Source organism: Equus caballus, chromosome 10 (genome assembly GCF_041296265.1).
Source record: "Equus caballus isolate H_3958 breed thoroughbred chromosome 10, TB-T2T, whole genome shotgun sequence".
NCBI classification, from domain to species: domain Eukaryota; kingdom Metazoa; phylum Chordata; class Mammalia; order Perissodactyla; family Equidae; genus Equus; species Equus caballus.
Genome location: NC_091693.1, coordinates 16,148,767 through 16,165,970, shown reverse-complemented (window position 1 = coordinate 16,165,970; position 17,204 = coordinate 16,148,767). Strand labels below are relative to the sequence as shown.

At 59.7% G+C, this 17,204-nt stretch overlaps 2 protein-coding genes across 14 annotated transcripts; one reads left to right on the top strand and one right to left on the bottom strand.

Annotated features, from left to right (window-relative positions):
* Positions 1–3,865: 3,865 nt before the first annotated feature.
* BLOC1S3 (biogenesis of lysosomal organelles complex 1 subunit 3) lies at positions 3,866–6,463 on the bottom strand. Its single transcript, XM_023649893.2, has 2 exons — positions 6,322–6,463; positions 3,866–5,853 (listed from the first exon to the last, which is right to left on the bottom strand). The coding sequence occupies exon 2, from the start codon at positions 5,843–5,845 to the stop codon at positions 5,243–5,245; it is 603 nt and encodes a 200-aa protein (XP_023505661.1). The 5' UTR covers positions 5,846–5,853; positions 6,322–6,463; the 3' UTR covers positions 3,866–5,242.
* Positions 6,464–6,728: 265 nt separating this feature from the next.
* TRAPPC6A (trafficking protein particle complex subunit 6A) lies at positions 6,729–16,322 on the top strand. 13 transcript variants are annotated; one of them, XM_005596342.4, is made up of 6 exons: positions 6,729–7,005; positions 13,880–13,947; positions 14,169–14,286; positions 14,945–15,028; positions 15,210–15,303; positions 15,984–16,322. In XM_005596342.4, the coding sequence occupies exons 1-6, from the start codon at positions 6,874–6,876 to the stop codon at positions 16,013–16,015; spliced, it is 528 nt and encodes a 175-aa protein (XP_005596399.2). In that variant the 5' UTR covers positions 6,729–6,873; the 3' UTR covers positions 16,016–16,322. The 13 variants fall into 13 exon arrangements, 12 of the variants coding, with proteins under 12 accessions (XP_005596399.2, XP_070079124.1, XP_070079123.1 ...); XM_070223023.1 differs by having other exon boundaries at positions 6,845–7,005; positions 14,928–15,028; XR_011421891.1 differs by having other exon boundaries at positions 6,853–7,005; positions 14,064–14,286; positions 15,187–15,303.
* Positions 16,323–17,204: the final 882 nt, after the last annotated feature.

Below are 17,204 nucleotides of genomic sequence, written 5' to 3'. Positions count from 1 at the left end.
GTGGGCACCCCTTCAGCCACCCCAGGCAGGGCCAGGTTGCCTCTCCCAGCAGTCATGTCTAGGTACATTCTCACCCACAGGATGCGAACGTTCTCTTGTTCCACCTGCACAACAAACATGACTGCTGTTAGACTTTTAAAACGTTGCCAATCTGATAGGCGTGAAGTGGCGTCTCGTGGTGGTTATTGCTTCGCCTCCCACCATTTCAAACCGCCCTGATACCATTCTTCACCTATCAGATCGGCAGAAAGAAAGCGCATTGGTGACACCGCGATGGCCGTGCAGAGGGGGCAGGCGCTGTCCGCGGAGCTGGAGCAGGGTGGGGGTGCCTGTGAGGCGGCACAGCTGCATGCAGGGCGACGGCCAACTCTTCTGGTTATTTAAGCGTGTTCCTCCATCGCTCTACACAGGAAGCGTATGTTTTCGTGTCCTTATTTTTCAGTTGTAGGTCAGGCAGACAAAGAGGGCTTGAGATGTCCCCGACCTTCAGCCATCCTCTCATCTCCTGTTTTCAGAATAGACCGGCCTGCCCACCCCAGGCCAATAACCGCTCTCTTATCCCCTCCAGAGGACTCCCCAGGTTTTTTCCAGAACACGGGAGGAGTGGCTGCCTCACTGGCCGTGAGGAAGGGCTATAGGAAATCGGACTTTCAATCGACCCTTCTGGATTTTTGCCTTCTCTGCCTCCGCTGTCGCTGTTTCAAACAACTCCTAAAGTTTAGGGGAATTTTGCTGCTTAAAATTGGTTGGTTCCCGGCTCTCCTGGCTTCCGAGTTGTGACCCACTTTTCTCAGGATTGCTGCCATCTCCACCGCTCATCTCGGCGCTTTCCAGCTTCCCGAGCGTGGGTGCGGTTGCATTGTCATCCGTGCTTTCAAAACTTGTAGGATTTTGCCCTCTAGGAGGCCCTTTTAAAGAAAACTAGAATGAACCTGTGATGTTGGAGGGCAATAGAAAGAAATACAAAGCACGTTTACGTCCACACAAAAAACCTGCACGGAAATGCCTACAGCAGCTTTCTTCCTAATTACCAAAACTTGGAGGCAGCCAAGACGCACCCCCCCCCCCAGGGGTGGATAAATAACCCAGCATTTCCAGACAATGGGGTGTTATTTGGTGCTAAAGAACCAATGAGGTATCAAGCCACGAAAAGACTGAGGAACCTTAAACACATCTTATTAAGTGAAAGAGGCCAATGTGAAGAGGTTGCCTACTGTATGGTCCCAACTATACGACGTTCTGGAAAAGGCCAAACTGCGGAGACGGGAAAAAGATGAGGGGCTGTCAGGGACTAGGGGAAGGGGGGAGTGAAGGGTAGAGCAGAGGACTTTTAGGGTGAAGAGTGGAACTATTCTGCAGGATATCAAAATGGTGGAGATGTATCGTTATCGATTTTTCCAAACCCACAGAAGTTACAAGAGTGAACCCTAATGTAAACTATGGACTTTGGGTGATAACGATGTGTCACTGTAGGTTCCTCAGTTGTAGTGAATATACCTCTCTGGTGGGGGATGCTGATAGTGGGGGAGGCTGTGTGTCAGGGTGCAGGGGCCATACGAGAATTCTCTGCACGTTCCGCTCACTTTGGCTGTGAACCTACAACTGCTCTACGTATCAAGTCTACTTAAAAATGTGTGCGTGGTGTGGGGATTAGGTACATATTTTATTGGTTTTTGTTTTTCCTCTAGGTCTGTGCACTGAGAGCTCCTGGGAGCGGCAACACCTCAATAGTGATGAGCACACCCAGCACCCACACCTTGGCTTCTAAATACCATTTTCCCACTAAAAGGAACCAGAGATCCTTACAGAGATGGCTGATTCCAAGGCTGAGGCCCAGAAAATATGAGATGAGCCTGGATCATCTTGACCTGGAGAGCAAGAAAGTCTTCAAAGAATGGTGGAGAAATGCCAGGAAGACACAGAAGCTGGCTTGAATGGACGGTACTGGCCAAATTGGAGATAATTTGAGCATCAAGATAACGAGAGTAACATATTACAACCCATTCAATAAAATAGGAATCTGGAGCACCCCTGACCTGACTCCCACCCTCTCTCCGGGGGTCTGCGTGGCTGCTTATGTCTCAGGGGATCATCTGCCCAGGGCAACATGAAAGTGAGGAACTAGAAAAATCCAAGGCTTTTCCACTGTCCACTCCCCAACCTACCTGCAGTGATTTCCAAGTCTATCCACATATTCTGACCCTCCCATCCATCCGGGGTCTATGTCTACCCACCCACCCCTTGAATCTTGGCTGGACTTGGTGACTTGCTAATAACCAAGAGAACACAGAGGAAGCAATGCTGATTGACTCCTAAGTACTTCTGCTCTGTCCACTGAAACACTCAGGTCAGAGCCCTGAGCTGCCGCGTAAGCAGTCTGACTACTTTGTGGCTGCCATGCTAGGAGGAAGCCCAAGCCATACGAGGAAGCCACATATAGACACTCCAGTCAGCAACCCAAGTCTTTGAGTCATCCTGGCCCAGCCACCAGAGTGAAGTCATGTGGACCCCTTGATGCCAACCCATTGCCAGCTGAATACCTGAGTGACCTCAGTCATTACTACAAAGAGCCAAAGAATCTCCCAGCTGAGACTTGCAGGAATTCCTGACCCACACAATCTGTGGGCATAATAATACCGTTGTTTCAAGCCACTAGGTTTCGGGTCATTTGTTACAAAGAGAGGAATCAGAACCCTATGCCAGATCACCTCTTTGTCCTGGGGATTTCTCAACATTTTACATTATTCCTCAGGATTCTTTCTTTCTTCTGGTTTCTCCAAGGTTAAATCGAGGGGAGGGAACTAGTAGCCCATGCTAGTTCATCGTTTGGTCTTCTGGTGTGCTTTGCAGTTTTCGATTGTGAGCTTAAACTTGGTTGATCTTAATCTGCTGTAACTCTGCACAAAGCCGGCTGAGAGTTGCTTCCCGGCTTTGGCCAGAGCCAACTTGCAGCTCATTTCTATGTGTGGGGTTTCCTGGAGCACTCCACAGGGGTCAATTCAAGCCCCAGTTGGCCTGAAGGCAGGTCTGTGGTCATGAATTCCCTGGGGAAACATTTCCTCCACCCAGAGCCCAAGTCGAGACAGACAAGTTTCCTAGGCGCGCCTCGATGGTTCCAATCAGATTTTTTTCTAGCACATTCTTTCATTGAAGGTGTTGCTCTTCAAGGGACCAAGTTCTATGCAGGGGCCTCTGCTTCTCTCCAGACACCCCAGCCCCAGGCCTGGAAGCTGTTAAAATCTAATGCCTTGCGTCTCTGGCATTGACAAATCCTGTCAGGGCATCTGCGGCTTGAAGCTACCTCTGCTTGGGGCCCAGATTTTCCAGGTTCTAGTCTGAGCTCAGTCGTACATTTAAAAGGATGTTCCTTCATTTTTAAACCAGCATTTCTGGGTATTTTTTCAGAGGCAAACCACACTGCAGAAGCCTCAGAGTGTCCTTTTAAAAACACACATCTAATGACATGATTCTCTGCTCACTGTCCAATAAAGGCCAAGAATCTTCACCTGGTTTAAGAGCCCAGCTTCGTCTGGCCCCTGCTGGTCCCACACTCACCTCCCTCGATAACACCCCACTGCCCCATCTCCACTGCTCTCTCCACTCCAGGTGGAGAACAGAAGGTGTCACCTTCTCCTGTCACTTAAATAGGCTATGCTCCCTTCTGACTCAGGACCTTTGCATATGCTGTTCCCCTGCCTGTAACTCTTCTCCACCGCACTCCGGTTTCACCTATTTATACCTTTAGGCTCGGCTCAAACTCACTCATCACCTCCCCAGGGAAGCTATCTGACTCAGCCCCGTCCCCCCCATGGCGCTAACCGTGGTGCCAGAAAAATTATAAAGTTATAATTATTAAAACTATCCATTTATTTACCAGAATATTTTATTAATGTCTGTCTCCCCCAGTGGACTGTCGGCTCTGTGAGGGCCCGGACGGGCTGTTGCCCCCCCAGTGCCCAGCACAGGACAGGCACAAAACAGGCCAGTGAATGTGTGTCCAATGAATGAAATACAAATAAATGCAAAGCCAGGGCAGAAAGCTTAGGGTCCTCTCGTGGGACCGCATTCTCGAAATCACCAACCGACCCACCCCCAGCTTAGGTGGGGATTCAAGAGGAGTTGAGCACATCAGTAATGGTTTTGAGTTTTAATGAGTCCGCTATAAAGTGCTTTTCCCCACATCTCCATCCTGGGGGCTCAGATCTCAGCTTCCGCCTGGGATAACAGAGTTGGGGGTGGGGAGGAAATGTGAATGGGACCAGAAGAGGGAGCAGAAGGGAAGGGGCAGAAAGAGGGAGCTAAGCCCCGACACTGACACAATTCAGAAATCCAAGTCCTTTTAGCATGCAGGGGCCGACAGATCCAGGGGTTTAGCATGCACAGACCAGGCATGTGATCCTTATCTGCAAAGGGCTGTCATCTGGCGTCCAAAGTACCAGGGCAGGGCTGTACTGGGCCCTGAGTACCTGAAGGGTGCCACCCTGGTCCTGGAGAGTCAGGAGGACCACCCCTTTGGGTCGGTAGGGGGCCTCATCTTGGGCCTGAGGAAGGAAACCACAGGGGGCCTTTGGAGCCCCGGATCAGGTAGGTAGTCCAAGCAGGATGCGAAAAGCAAAAAGAAGCAAAACCAATCCTAGGGGGACAGCTGGATCCAGGATACAAGATCAGGCCGAGGGATTGGAGCTAAGTCTGAGGAGGAGCCAGGAGACGGCAGAGCAAGAACTAGAACGAGGAGAGGGAAACAGAACAAAGCCAGGGGAGCAGAAAAAGGGCCCAGCCCAGCGGGACAAAATTCCAGAAGTGGAGCTAGCATGGGAGGCAGAGCCAAGGGAGTGAAGGAAGATGCCAGGGAATCTGCCGTGATTCTGGGATTCCTGTGGGAAGAAAGCAAACTCAGACAGGCAGAGAGCAAGGAAAAGGTGGAGCACGGAGCCCCAGGATGGAGACACATCAAGGAGCGGCTAGTTAGCCAGGGGCTGGAGCCAAGCCTTAGAGACAGGCTCGGAACCAGGGAGCAGGGCCAGGACCAGAGGAAGGAACAGATGCAAGGGGCAGGGCAGGGCTGGGCTACGCGCCAGAAGATGAACACATTATCCACCTGACACACAGTATTATACAGGGGGCGGGGTTAGTCCTGAGAGTGACAGGGAGATGCGAGGGGGCTTCACAGGGTACGAAGCCAGGTCCTAGGCCGCAAGGCCTATCCCCAGGGCGCAGAGTCCAGCGGTGCAGTGGGTCAAGGCTAGGCCCGCGGTCCCGGGTCTTGCTCCGGCTCGGTCCCCGGCACGCCGCGGATGTCGGGCAGCAGGCGGCAGCCGGCCACGATGTCCAGGCGCTCGGCCAGCGCGCAGAGGTCCCCTCGTGCCAGGCGCACGCTGTGGGCCGCCGCCAACCCCGCCGCCTGGGCGGCCGCCAGCCTGCCGGCCAGGGCGGCCACGTCGCGGCCCGCGCGGCGGTACACGCCGCTCACGGCGGCCGCCACGTCGTGGTCCAGCCGCGCCTGGCTCTCGGCCAGCCGGAGCTGCAGCAGCGAGCGCGCGGGGGCGGGCGCCGGGACCTCCTCCGCGGCCCAGGCCTCCCCCGCCGTGTCCCGCTGCACCACCAGCGGAGGCAGGTCCCTCGGCGCGGCCGTCGGCTCCGGCTCCGGCTCCGAGTCGGTCTCCGCGGCCTCCCCGGCCACCCGCAGCCCCGTGGGGCGGCCGCGCGTCGGGCCCGAGGGGCCCAGGTACAGCTCCTCCTCCTCCGATGAGGACGCGGAGAGCTCCGAGTCCGTCTCGGCCGCCTCCCCCGGCACCACCGTCTCGGGCCTCCGCGGCGGCCTCCGCCGACGACCCTGGGACGCCATGCGCCGAGCTAAGGGGGAGAGGAGCGGAGGGACGGCATGAGGAGCGGGCGCGCGGCGGTGGGTAAAGGGCGCAGGGGGTGGGTTCCCAGCCCCTCCACTGACTATCAGCGATTTGGGGCCGTCTGCTTCCCTTGCCTGGGCCTCAGTTTCCTCCTAGGTAAACAGGGCTCATCATCCCTGCCTGTGATGGTGGGGGCTCCTGGACCCCAGCCTCTTCCTTGTACGGATGGGGAAACTGAGGACCAGCTCGGTTAAGGCTCTGAGGCCTGATCTCCCAGAGACCCAGACTGAGCTCTTTCCGATGCTGCCTCCTACAACACTGTCCTCCAAGCTGGTGTCAGATGCGGAAGCACACGGGCTCCCTGGCTGCTCAAGGGACCAGTGCCAGGGTCACAGAAAGGGTGACAGTCCGGCTGCACTCTGGGGAGGGTGCATTAGTGGGGGCGTGGGGAAAGCGCCATCCCGCAAGGCCGTACCGGGTCACCGAAGCTCCGAAGCCGCGGGATCCGCTACCCAGCAGAAACGCGGCGTCTTCACCAAGGGAGATGGAGAGAGGCAGCCCCAACCAATAGGGGAGCAGGGGGAGCGGGCGGTGGCGGCCAATCACGTGGGCCGCTTGGCTATCAACCAGGAAGCAAGTCCTCAGGACCGGCTTTGAGGGCGTGTCTGAAGTCACGTGAATGTAGGCAGGGCCAATAGGAAAGCAGTTGGGCTGGCGCTTCCGGGTTGAACGCGAGGCGAGCGGACAAATAGGAATTTTGAAAAACGAGCTGTGTCACGGGTAACCGGTGCCTCGGCCAATGGAAATGCTCGAGGACCCGGAAACAGGGAAGAGACGGAGGGAAGGGCGGGGATACCGTCACGTGTGGCCAATGAACGACGTAGACCCTCCCCCTGGTCTCCCAGGTTCACGCGCGCCCCGCGTGAGCCAGGGGGAGGGAGGCGGGGCTAGTCTGAAACACCAATGGAAGCAGGAGTAGGCGGGGTCGCGCCTAGACGCAGGAGGCGGGGCTTGCCCACCCGGGCCAATGAGAGCGCGAAGCGCCGGGCGCTCGTTAGGCGCGGGAGGCCGGCGCATGGCGGACGCGGTGCTGTTCGAGTTTCTGCACACGGAGATGGTGGCGGAACTGTGGGCGCATGATCCCGACTCCGGCCCCGGGGTGAGCGCCGGGGCCCCGGGGGAGGAGGAGCGGGCCGCGGCGCGAAGGCCGGGTCGAGGCCCCGGGGAGGGCGGAACCCCGGCCCTGCCTTGCTGGGCGACCTCGGGAGCTGGCTCGTCCTCTGTGAAGCGGGGTCGCCGCGGGGCTGGGCTCGCGGGTCACTGCTGGGCTCGAGCGAGACAGCTCTGCGAAAGCCCTTAGCACCAGGCCTGGCCCCGGGTAGGCGGGTAGTAATGACAGTCATTACTCTTACTGGATGTGTACTGAGGACTTAACTGTCTGGGTTGAATCCCGCCCGCGCCACTGAGTATAAGAGCCAGTGACTCAATCTCTGTGTGCCTCAGTTTCCTTCTTTGTCAAATGGGATCGTAACAGCACCTCAGACTCATAGTGAGACATGTATTCATTCAACAAGCTTAATGAGCGCCGCGTGTATTCCAGGCAGTTTCCCTCACCTCGCGAAGCTTACGTTTTCGTAAGGGTCGTAGGGGAGTCAGACAAACAAATAACATCCTATACCACCGGCTAGTTAGAAGTTCTAGAAAGAAAACTTCAGTAGAGTCAGGAAAAGAAAAGGGATGGAGTGGGGGATGGTGGAGAAAAGCCTTTCTGCGGAAGAGAATGGAGGAAGCAAGCCTCGTGGATAAAGGGCGGGTGGGGGGGGGGGCGGAGAGCATTCCAGGAAGAGGGAACAGCAGGTGCAAAGCCCTGAGGTAGGGCATGCTTGGCATTTTAGAAGCCGGTCCTTATGAAGAACAAATGAGCTCAGACTTTAAAGCACTTCAGGCGACGTCTGGCACGTAATCGGCCCTCAAACCCGGGGAGCTCTTGTTATAAAATCAGTTACCGAGAAGAAAGGAGGGAGGGAGGAGGTACTCAATAAACAGGAGCTGTTGTCACCTGTTTCATTGTTCTTACATCATCATCCTTATGCAGGACATTTTTATTGGCTTCGGTTTTCTTCCCAATTTCAACCCTAAGGAGAGTGTTGCTTATTATCATCTCCAAATAGTTTTTCCGAGTTCATTCATTCAACAAACTGTCACTAAAAGCTGCAAGGCGCCAGGCCCTGCTCTAGGCTCTGGGCTTTACTCGAGGAACCGTACAGAAATCCTTGCCCTTCTGGAGCTCATGTGGTAGTGGAGAGACAGACAACTAAGACAAACGAGTAAAGTGGAAGGTACCCCGGGAAGATGCTGGGAGAAAGCTAAAGCATGGCGAGGCACTCCTAGAAACCCAGGAGTCCCCGACATCTGCCTTTTCTCTCCCCGCTCCAGCCCTCAACCAGGCCCTGCCTGTCCTGCTGTCTAAGTATGTCTCCCATCTCTCCCCTCCCCTGCCTTGGCCCCGGCCCCTCCTCCCTCATCCCCCAGCTCATCTCACCCGTCACCTCTTCACGGCATTCACACCTGTTCATCCTTCGGATCTTGGCTCGAATGCCCTTCCTTCTCAGGAAAGCCTTCCCTGAGCCCCCAGTGGAAGTCGGGTGTCCTTGTACATGCCCTCAGCCCCCCTCCCCAGCTTCTCACTGGTAGCCCTTGTCACACTCCATAAGTACGTATCTGAACGATCCTTTGATTCAGATCCGTCTCCCCTGCCAGACTGCGCACTGTGTGAGCCGGGACTGGGTCTGTGTTGATCACCACATAGTAGGTCCTCTGCACACGGTAGGCCCTTGGTGTGCATTTGTTGAAGTGGATGCAGCTCCCCTGCTGTGGAGGGTGGCGGTGGGGACTGGCGTTCATTTAGTACTGTGACCAATGGTAGCACTTACCACATATAAGTCCTTGCCACGTGCTCTCACGGGCTTCCCACTCCTGGTTTCATTAGATCCTTCTCACAAACCACAGAGGTGGGCAGGTCCGCCCCACTTTGTAGATGCAGAAGCTGAGGCTTTGATGATGGAGTGCTTGCTCTCAAGTGGCAGGGTCAGGAAGGGAACAGGCCTCCCGCTTCTGAAGGCTCTCCTGTAAATCGCCTGCGTCTCCCACAGCGTGTCTTCCCTGACACTCTCCGGGACCATTTTAATGGGATTCTGTGGTCAAGCAAGTGTGGGAAACACCGGGTTGCTCGGCGTGCTCGCCCAGGCCTTTTGGCGCACATGAACTGGACTGTGACTCGGCCGGTGGCTCTGCTCGGCTGCCACCGGAATCCGAGGCTGGGGGCCAGAGATGCCAACGGAACAGGGCCGGGAAGTCCGGCCTCACAGAGCCCCCGGGGGTTCCGGGTGCAGCCAGGCGAGGGGACCGTGGCAGTTCCCTCACACTCCTCGGGGCTGGGGAGCCCCATTTTTCAGGGGCCTGTTGTGGGAAATGGCTTCGTTGTCTCAGTCCTTTCTTGTCTGCTCCTGGCCCCTCCTCCATTTTCTCTTCCTTCTCTCTGGTCCAAGTGTCCTGTCTGACGCAAACGCAGGCCTCCTGTTTCTTGGGAACGTATTGTATCCCCAGCACAGTATCTCATCTGATTTAGTCCTCAGAACAGCCCCATGATGTAAATATTGCTGTCCCATTTTACAGAGGAGGGACTGAGGCAACAGAGAGGGCGGGCTTTCCCCGGGCCACACAGAGGCAGAATCAGGACTCGGGCCTCCGGCTCCAGAGCTTGTCTGTGGCACCGGGTGTGCCCCTTCCACCAGCCCCAGAGCTTCTCGAGGACAGGGACGCTGGCTGGTCCGTCTCTGTGTCCACGGCACGGGCGCCCAGGAGCCACGGTCGTCATTCCGTGCTGGCTCTGGCGAGCTCCGTACCCTGCCCGGTTCAGTTCGCTGCTTATCTGTGGCTGTTGGATGGATGCTCCTGGACGGTTAGCGCTTGAATGGCAGACTGGTCAGACGAGCCTTTGACCTTTGTTATCAAAGCAGTAAAAGCTCCGGGAGGAGGCAGAGGAGGCGGCTGTGGTTTCTCCACTTCAGAAGCTGGGAAGACAAGGGGAGCTTGTGGGAAAGGAGCTGGTCGCTCTGCCCCCCACTGTGAGCCTGCAGGGAGCCCGGGAACAGCCCTGCTGGCTGGGCTTTCGTCCACCAAGGCCCAGGAGTGCCCACGCCGGCCCTTCTCTCAGGAGGCCTGCGGTGGTGGAGTGGCTGTCAGACACAGTCCTTGTCCTCGGGCAGGCACGAGTCGGGGAAAGCCACGGGTTCCTGGTAGAGTGGACAGCGGGGACAGAGCCCTGGAGGGGGCCCGCGGCAGGGTCTTCATGGGCCGGCCCTGGAACTGGGGCTCTGTCCTGAGGGTGGGGAGCCATGGAAGGCTTAAACTGAGGTGTGTGGGGCTCAGACTTTAGAAGGACCTCCCTGGCCACATGAATGAGACTGGATGGAGGTGGGGTGGGCCCTCCTGCTGCAGGAGCCCAGAGCCGAGGCGAGGGCAGGCCCAGTGGAGGGGTGGAGGAGGGGGGAGGACGGGCGGGCTCTGGAAGGAGTGTCAGGGGAGAAGGCGGGACCCCTGGGCGGATGAGGGGGGAGAGTCCAGGGTGACAGGGATAGGCAGGCTGGCTGCCCCCTCACTCATCCTCAATCCCGTGTTGTCTCCCTCTACTTTTGGGTCTTCTGAGGCCGCTCCCCTTGGGGAAGCCGAGAACTCGTCCCCTCTCCCTGTGCTTCAGGCAGGAACCAGGGCTGCTGCTGCTTCCCTGCGCCCCGCCCTGGGCTGCACGGAGTGGTCCCGTGAGTGGGGGTGGACTTCACAGATAACCAGGGACAGGGCACAATCACAGCCCCCACTCAACGCCCTCCTGCTTCAGCCCAGGACGCCCTCTCCTCCGAGTCACGTGCTCAGGATGTGTGTGGAGCGCAAGTTCGGCTTGCTCGTCCTCCATCCATCCTCCTCGGAGCCCTGTGACCCTTCTCAGTCTGAAGCCTGAATCTGCCTTTAGCTCAGCACAGTCATCTCTGATCACCTCTGAGTATTTCCTCTCCTGCCTTGTTCCGCCCGTGCCTTTCTGACACTCTGATGGATATTAGACTTAGTGGATCTCTTCAAGTGTCCTACAACTTTTCTCTCCTTTTCTCAGCCTCGTGTTTTCTGTTGATCTGAAAGGCATGATCTACCATACAGATCTGTCCGTTTTCAGCTCCCTTGTTAACAGATGTTGATTTTGGCTGCCCCATTTTTCACCTCCGTCCGTTGTGTCTTCCTCCTAGCGCCGCACTGGCTGGACGCGCCATCAGTGCCAACACCCATCTCCCTTCTCCAGGGGGTTCCCCTCCATCGCTGCCTTATCTCGCTTCCTCTCACTGGGCTGTTGTGTAAACTCAGCTGTGCCCAGAGATGCTGAAGCAGCTGAGGCATCCACTCCCTTCCTCCTCCACCCTCTCTTCCCCGTCACCTGCTCGTGCTCGCCTCTTCCCTTCCCACCTTGCCCTCCCTGTTCTCATGAGTCCATCTCCCCAGACGCCCAGTCTTTCAGTTCAGGAGATCTTTAGCTGGCCCCTGTCAAGGGCTGGTACGCAGGGGTGAGAGGTAACAACAGCTGTGGCTCCAGCTGTTGCCGGGTGCCAGTCACACTGCCACGGTGAGGTAGTGACTCCTGTCAGCTCCATTTCACGTGTGGGGAAACCGAGGCCCGGGGCCATTACACAGCTTGCCCAAAGTCACGCATCCAGTCAGCGGTGGAGCCAGGACTCAAACCCAGGCAGTCCGAAGTCACTGAAGGGAAACCTTCCCACACCCCTCTCGGAGCTCCCAACCTGGCTGAGGGCCCGCTGACTCTCTAGCTGTCCCCTCTCGGGGCTGCTGTCCCTTCTCTCCCCCGCTTAGCTCCTCTTCCCTCAGACTCTGCGCAGACTCGGCCCCTCCTGGAGCCCCGTCACCACACGGCTTGTCTCCGTCCTGGCAGCCCATGACCGTGATGGAATCATGCCTTGCTCGCCCCAGAAAGCCTGCTCCATTGGGGCGGGGCTGTCTGCACCATCCCTGCCGTGGCCCGCATTGAGAACGTTCAGGCAGCATTTGCCACACGGGGGAAACACCCCCTCCTTAGCCTGCGTCACGGGGGCCCCTCCCCTTCCCCAGTGCCCCCCCCATGGCCTGAGCTGCATTCTCCCTCCAGCCAGTCCGCTCTTTCCTGCCTCCTTGCCCTCGCACACACCCTCTGCTTGGAACACCCCCCTTCCTGTCCCCCCACCCTCCTGGTGGAACTGGCCCTGCTGCTCTGTGCTGCCCGGTTCCCCGCACAGGGGGGTGGCCATCACCTGGGCACTGTCACCCCATCAGGCTGGGTAGGGAAGCTCCCAGGGGGATGAACGAGGGAGCCCTGGCTTCTCGTGGTCACACTGGGAGGTCCTCAGGGACACAGATGCCCTGGGTCAGAGTGGAGCCCCGTCCTGCCTCCTCCAGGAGCTCTTCTCTAGGTGGGTGACACCGGAGCGGCAGCCACCACGCAAAGAAGGCTGGCCAAGGGCCGGGCAGCCTTCTAGGTGCTGAGGTCCGTCAACCACAAAACAGTGCCCCTCCCTCGTGGGGTCTTTCTCCCAGCCCAGGACCTCAGCCCCTGTCCCCCAGGGGGCCCGTGACCAAGGCTGACAGCCACAGGGGCTGTGACTGATGCTGAGAACACTGCCTGAGCCCGACTGAGTGCTTGGCTTGCGTTTACCAACTCCTTTAATCCTCATGGGACCCCTGGGCCATAATGCTGTTAACACATGGGGAAACTGAGGCACAGGGCAGTTAGCCACCGCCCCAGCCCCACAGCTGGCAGGTGTCAGGGGCTGGTCTGGCTCTGGACGCTGCACTCAGCCGCTGGGTACAGGTTTCCCTCACTGTCTCTGACACACCAAGCTCATGGCCCGCATGTCCTTAGTCATCAGAGCCCCCCGGAGCCCTCCCCGTGCAGCTGCCCCTCCTGTGCCTGAGGAAGCCAGGGGAGCACCGGGGGCAGAGCCAGAGCCCGCCAGGGTTGGCCAACGGGTGGCCTTGTCGTCACCCAGGCCCAGGCCCGGCCCGCAGGAGGCACAGGGAATGGCGGGCGGGGGCCTGGGTGCCAGGTGACCTGGCAGAGGACAGGGGCACCTTGCTCTGAAACACGGGTGGCCTCTGCTCCGATCTCCCTGCTCCTGGCACCGCCCGCCAGGCAAGCCCCAGCCTGTGCCACCTCTCTGAGGCCGAGACAGCTGTGGGTGTCGTCCCGGCCACCAACCCACCTGGCCGTCCAGGGTTGGGAGCTGACCTGCTGGGGCTGAGAGACAGCCCCGCGGCAGATGGTGCGTGTGGCAGGCTTACCTGCCCGCTCAGAGGCCCAGGCGCCGGTGTGAAAGGCAGCCTGCTTTATGGGGTTGTTAAATCCAACACAGGTTCACAGAGAGCAGCGGCACGCTCGAGTCCCGACCGCCACTTGCTCAGCATCCGCTTCCCGTCCTCCTGGGTGCGGAGCCCTGTGTGTGCGGAAGGTCGGCCGGGCCCCCACCCCCACGGAGCTGCCTCCCTCCCCGGGCTCTGCACCTGCCTCCCCTCTGCTTGCCCACCCAGGTGTGCCCGACCTTCTCCCAGACATACACCCTGGAAGTGCTTACACTAAGTGAGGGTGAGGGGTGTTATCAGGAGACAGTTGACTGAAACTGAGCCTGGGGAAGACCCCCATTTTTCCAGGAGCAAAGGGGAGCTGGTCCTGAGGCCTGATGGGGTGGGAGCATGGGGATTCAGAGGGCCCAGGAGGAGGACAGGTGTCCCAGGGCAGAGGGGCAGGGCCAGCCTGCCTCTGCAAAGACCTGAGCCTGTCCTGGCTGGCCAAGCAGGAAGGCTCTCCCTCCGGGGTCTCCTCACCCCTCAACTCGCAGGGATGGGCATGTTGGCCCTGGAGTCCCCTTTGCAGCTGCTACACCAGGTGGCTCCCAGTTGGAGGTGGCCGAGGGCCCCTAAGCCTCTCTTCCTTGGCCTTCCAGGGACAGAATATGAGCCTGTCTGTGCTGGAGGGCATGGGCTTCCGTGTGGGCCAGGCCCTGGGCGAGAGGTGAGAGCTCACCCCTCCTGTCCTTCCCCCACCCCACTGGCTGAAGATGGGCAGGACCGAGGTTGGGTCCCTTCCTGGGCGCGCCTGGGCAAGGAGGGTGGCATTGCTTCATGCAGGAACCCAGCCTGGCTTCCTCCTTCTTCCTCACCCTGGGCTCCTCAAGCCTGGCCCGGTGACCCCCCAGCATCGGCCTGGCCCAAGTGTCTGCCGCTGCCCCCCAGGCTGTCCCGGGAGACGCTGGCCTACAGGGAGGAGCTGGACATCCTCAAGTTCCTGTGCAAAGACCTGTGGATGGCCGTGTTCCAGAAGCAGATGGACAGCCTCCGCACCAACCACCAGGTGTGTGCATGCACCCGGGCCCCGGCTTCCTGAGCACAGGCAGAGGTGGGAACCCAGGAGTGCCCGCGAGGGGCCACCCCCAGGGAGGGAGGTTGCAGCAGGCCCAGCCTGCCTGTGGGGCCTGCCAGAAGCTGGGAGGCAGGAACCGGCTGTCCCCTCGGCAGCCACAGCTCTTCCTGGGGCCTCTGTCCAGTCCTCTGAGGGGGGGCGGGAGGCTACAACGGGGCACCAAGGCTATTTCCAGATTCCCACAAGCCTCCCAAGGTGGAGCCCCAGAGCCGGCAGAAGGCGTCCCGTGGCTGGCAGCATCTTGTCCCGGCGTGACACTGCTTGTCTCAGCCTGGTTCGGGTTCCCATTAGACGCCCACACTGTGCCCGGCCCCACACTGGCCGCTTCACGGCTGGGCCTGCAGCTTCTCACCTGGCAAGTCGTGCGGCCAGGGGGCAGGGCCAGCACACGGCGGGGGCGGACACCGGGCCTAGCGTGGGGAGCCCTGGCCCTCTGCGGCGCTGAAGCATGGGCCCCTGCCACAGTGGTCTCGAGAGAGGGGTCCTTCCAGACTTCAGCCCAATGTTGGGGGGGCGGGGGTGCTGGGTCCTGGCTTCCCTGCCCCCCACTACAAATGCACAGACCCCCACAGGCTTCTCCTCTGCCCAGGGGACCTACGTCCTGCAGGACAACAGTTTCCCCCTCCTCATCCGGATGGCCTCGGGCCTGCAGTATCTGGAGGAAGCACCCAAGGTATGGGGGTGCTGGGAGCCCCCCGCCATTTCACTCCCCCTGTTTACCCAGCCCCCACCCCAGGGTAGGCCCAGGGCCCAGGGAGAGGACTGGCCGCACTGTGAAGCCCGAAGCCCAGCGTGGCCCCGGTCCTGGGTGTTGGCTCCCTCTTCCCACAGTGACCTGTGCCCCCCGCCCCCAGTTCCTGGCCTTCACCTGCGGCCTCCTGCGTGGCACCCTCTGCACCCTGGGCGTCAAGAGCCTGGTCACCGCCTCCGTGGCAGCCCTGCCTGCCTGTGAGTCGGGGAGGTGGGGATGGCGCCCATCCCGCGGGAGTGGCAGGGCTCGAGAGCTTTCCTTCCTGGCTCCCGCGTGCCAGGGAGGTGGGGCTGGACTGCCGAGCCCCACTTGACAGGGGGCGAATTTGAGGCTCAGAGAGCTCACATCACATGCCCAGGCCACACGGCTGGTGCGGCCCATCCATGCACCGGCCCCAGGTGTCCTCCAGCCTGCCTCCCTGGGGTGAGCCAGTCTTGTGGTTTCCAACATTCTTCCCAGCGCAGGAACCCAGGGGGATGTCAGAGAAGTCACCCTGGTTGGAGCTCTGATGAGGAGAACTTGCAACCCGCCTGACGGGGTGTCCTTCTGCCCTCCATTGCCCCTCCCCCCAGCTGTCTTCCCCTCTGCCGGTCCCGAGGCCCCTCATGGGGGCATCTGGGGCCCAAGTGGGCAGGACCTGAGCATACCACAGAGGCCCGTGCCAGGCCCCTCCCTGTGGCCCAGATGCTTGGCCTTTGTGCCCCTAGTTACCCACAGCCCTAGGATGCAGGCCAGGTGGGTGGGGAGCATCACCCCCCATGACCAGTGAGGAAACTGAGGCCCAGCCCAACAGACAAACAGCTCTGAGCTGTCGGGGCGCTTCCTGCCTCTCCCCTCACATGCCAACCTCAAGCTAATGCCAGCCCTTCTCTTCCAGGTAAGTTCCAGGTGGTGATCCAGAAATCCTGAGCAGCCCCAGGCCCCCACCCCCAGCTGAGCCTCACAGCCGCCTCTGGCCCAGGGACCCCGGGCTGCTGCCTTTGGAGGTGGCCAGAGGGCTGATGCTAGGGACCCCAGGCTGTGGGGGAACGAGCAAGGCAGGGGGTCCAGCCGCTTCAAGGCGTCACAGGTGCTCAACAAGTGGGTCTCCTCGGGAGGTGGGGGTGTCCCGGGGGCAAGGTGGCCCCGGCCTCAGTTGGGGCCCGTGTGCCAGGATCCCCCATCGGGTCACTCTGCACGGCAGATGTTCAATAAAGCTTTTGTATGTGGAGCCAGATTTAACGTGGAAGCTGGGGGTCACTCTGAGAGTGCTGGGGGGACGGGGTGTCTGAAGTGACTGTCACAGGTCCCACTGTGGGGTGGGGGAGCAGAGCACTGTGGGGCTCCCCACCCGTCATTCCCTCCCCTTCCGGGCCCCCTCCACCTGCAGCCCACGGCCTGAACCCGGGAGCTTGCTGCACCCCTGGCTAGGGGACAGTGGCCCCGGCACTGGTGGCCCCCCCAGTGTCAACAAGCCTGGGGCTGCCTTCTGCCCAGCGGGGTGCACAGAATGGACCTCTCCCCAGGGAGCAGGGCAGGGGGCTGCCAGGACTCAAGGACGGACGGAGAGGGAAAATGGGCCAGACACCCTCGTTCCCCCCACACACACTTGCATACACATTTCACGTGCCTGGCAGACGAGAGTCATACCCAGAACAGTGGCCCAGCTGACTGGTCCCTGGACAGTGTGGCCTCCCTGCCCTCACTCCCCCCACCCCCTCCCTGTTTACATTCATAGCATCTGGGGGCATCCCGCACCTGGGCCCTGCCACCTGCTGCCTGACGTGGGTAAATAGCCCCTCAGAGCTGACAAGCAAGGCTGGAGTGAGACCTGCATGGGATGACGAAGGGTCTCCTTGCTTAAAACACCCCCAGGGATGGGGGCTCCTCAGCCTCTGCGGAGTTCAGTGCAGACTGCCCGTCGGGCCCTGCCTGGGCCTGCCCCTCCCAGCCCACACAGCAGGTCCCTGTTCCCTGGCCCGCCTTGGTGCCTTTGCACACATGTTCCCTGCTGGGCCACCCACCCTGACCCACTCTCCAAGCTTCTGCTCCCTCTTCCTGTCCAGTAGTCATGGCCTCTGCTGGCCTCCGCGCCCACTGCAGGGGTTACTCACGGGCT

Coding starts and splice junctions, on each gene's coding strand:
- TRAPPC6A (XM_070223019.1), top strand. CDS start 6,874: ATGAGAGCGCGAAGCGCCGGGCGCTCGTTAGGCGCGGGAGGCCGGCGC. Junction 7,006..13,879: donor ATCCCGACTCCGGCCCCGGG/GTGAGCGCCGGG, acceptor TTGGCCTTCCAG/GGACAGAATATGAGCCTGTC. Junction 14,287..14,927: donor GCCTCCGCACCAACCACCAG/GTGTGTGCATGC, acceptor AGACCCCCACAG/GCTTCTCCTCTGCCCAGGGG.
- BLOC1S3 (XM_023649893.2), bottom strand. CDS start 5,845: ATGGCGTCCCAGGGTCGTCGGCGGAGGCCGCCGCGGAGGCCCGAGACG.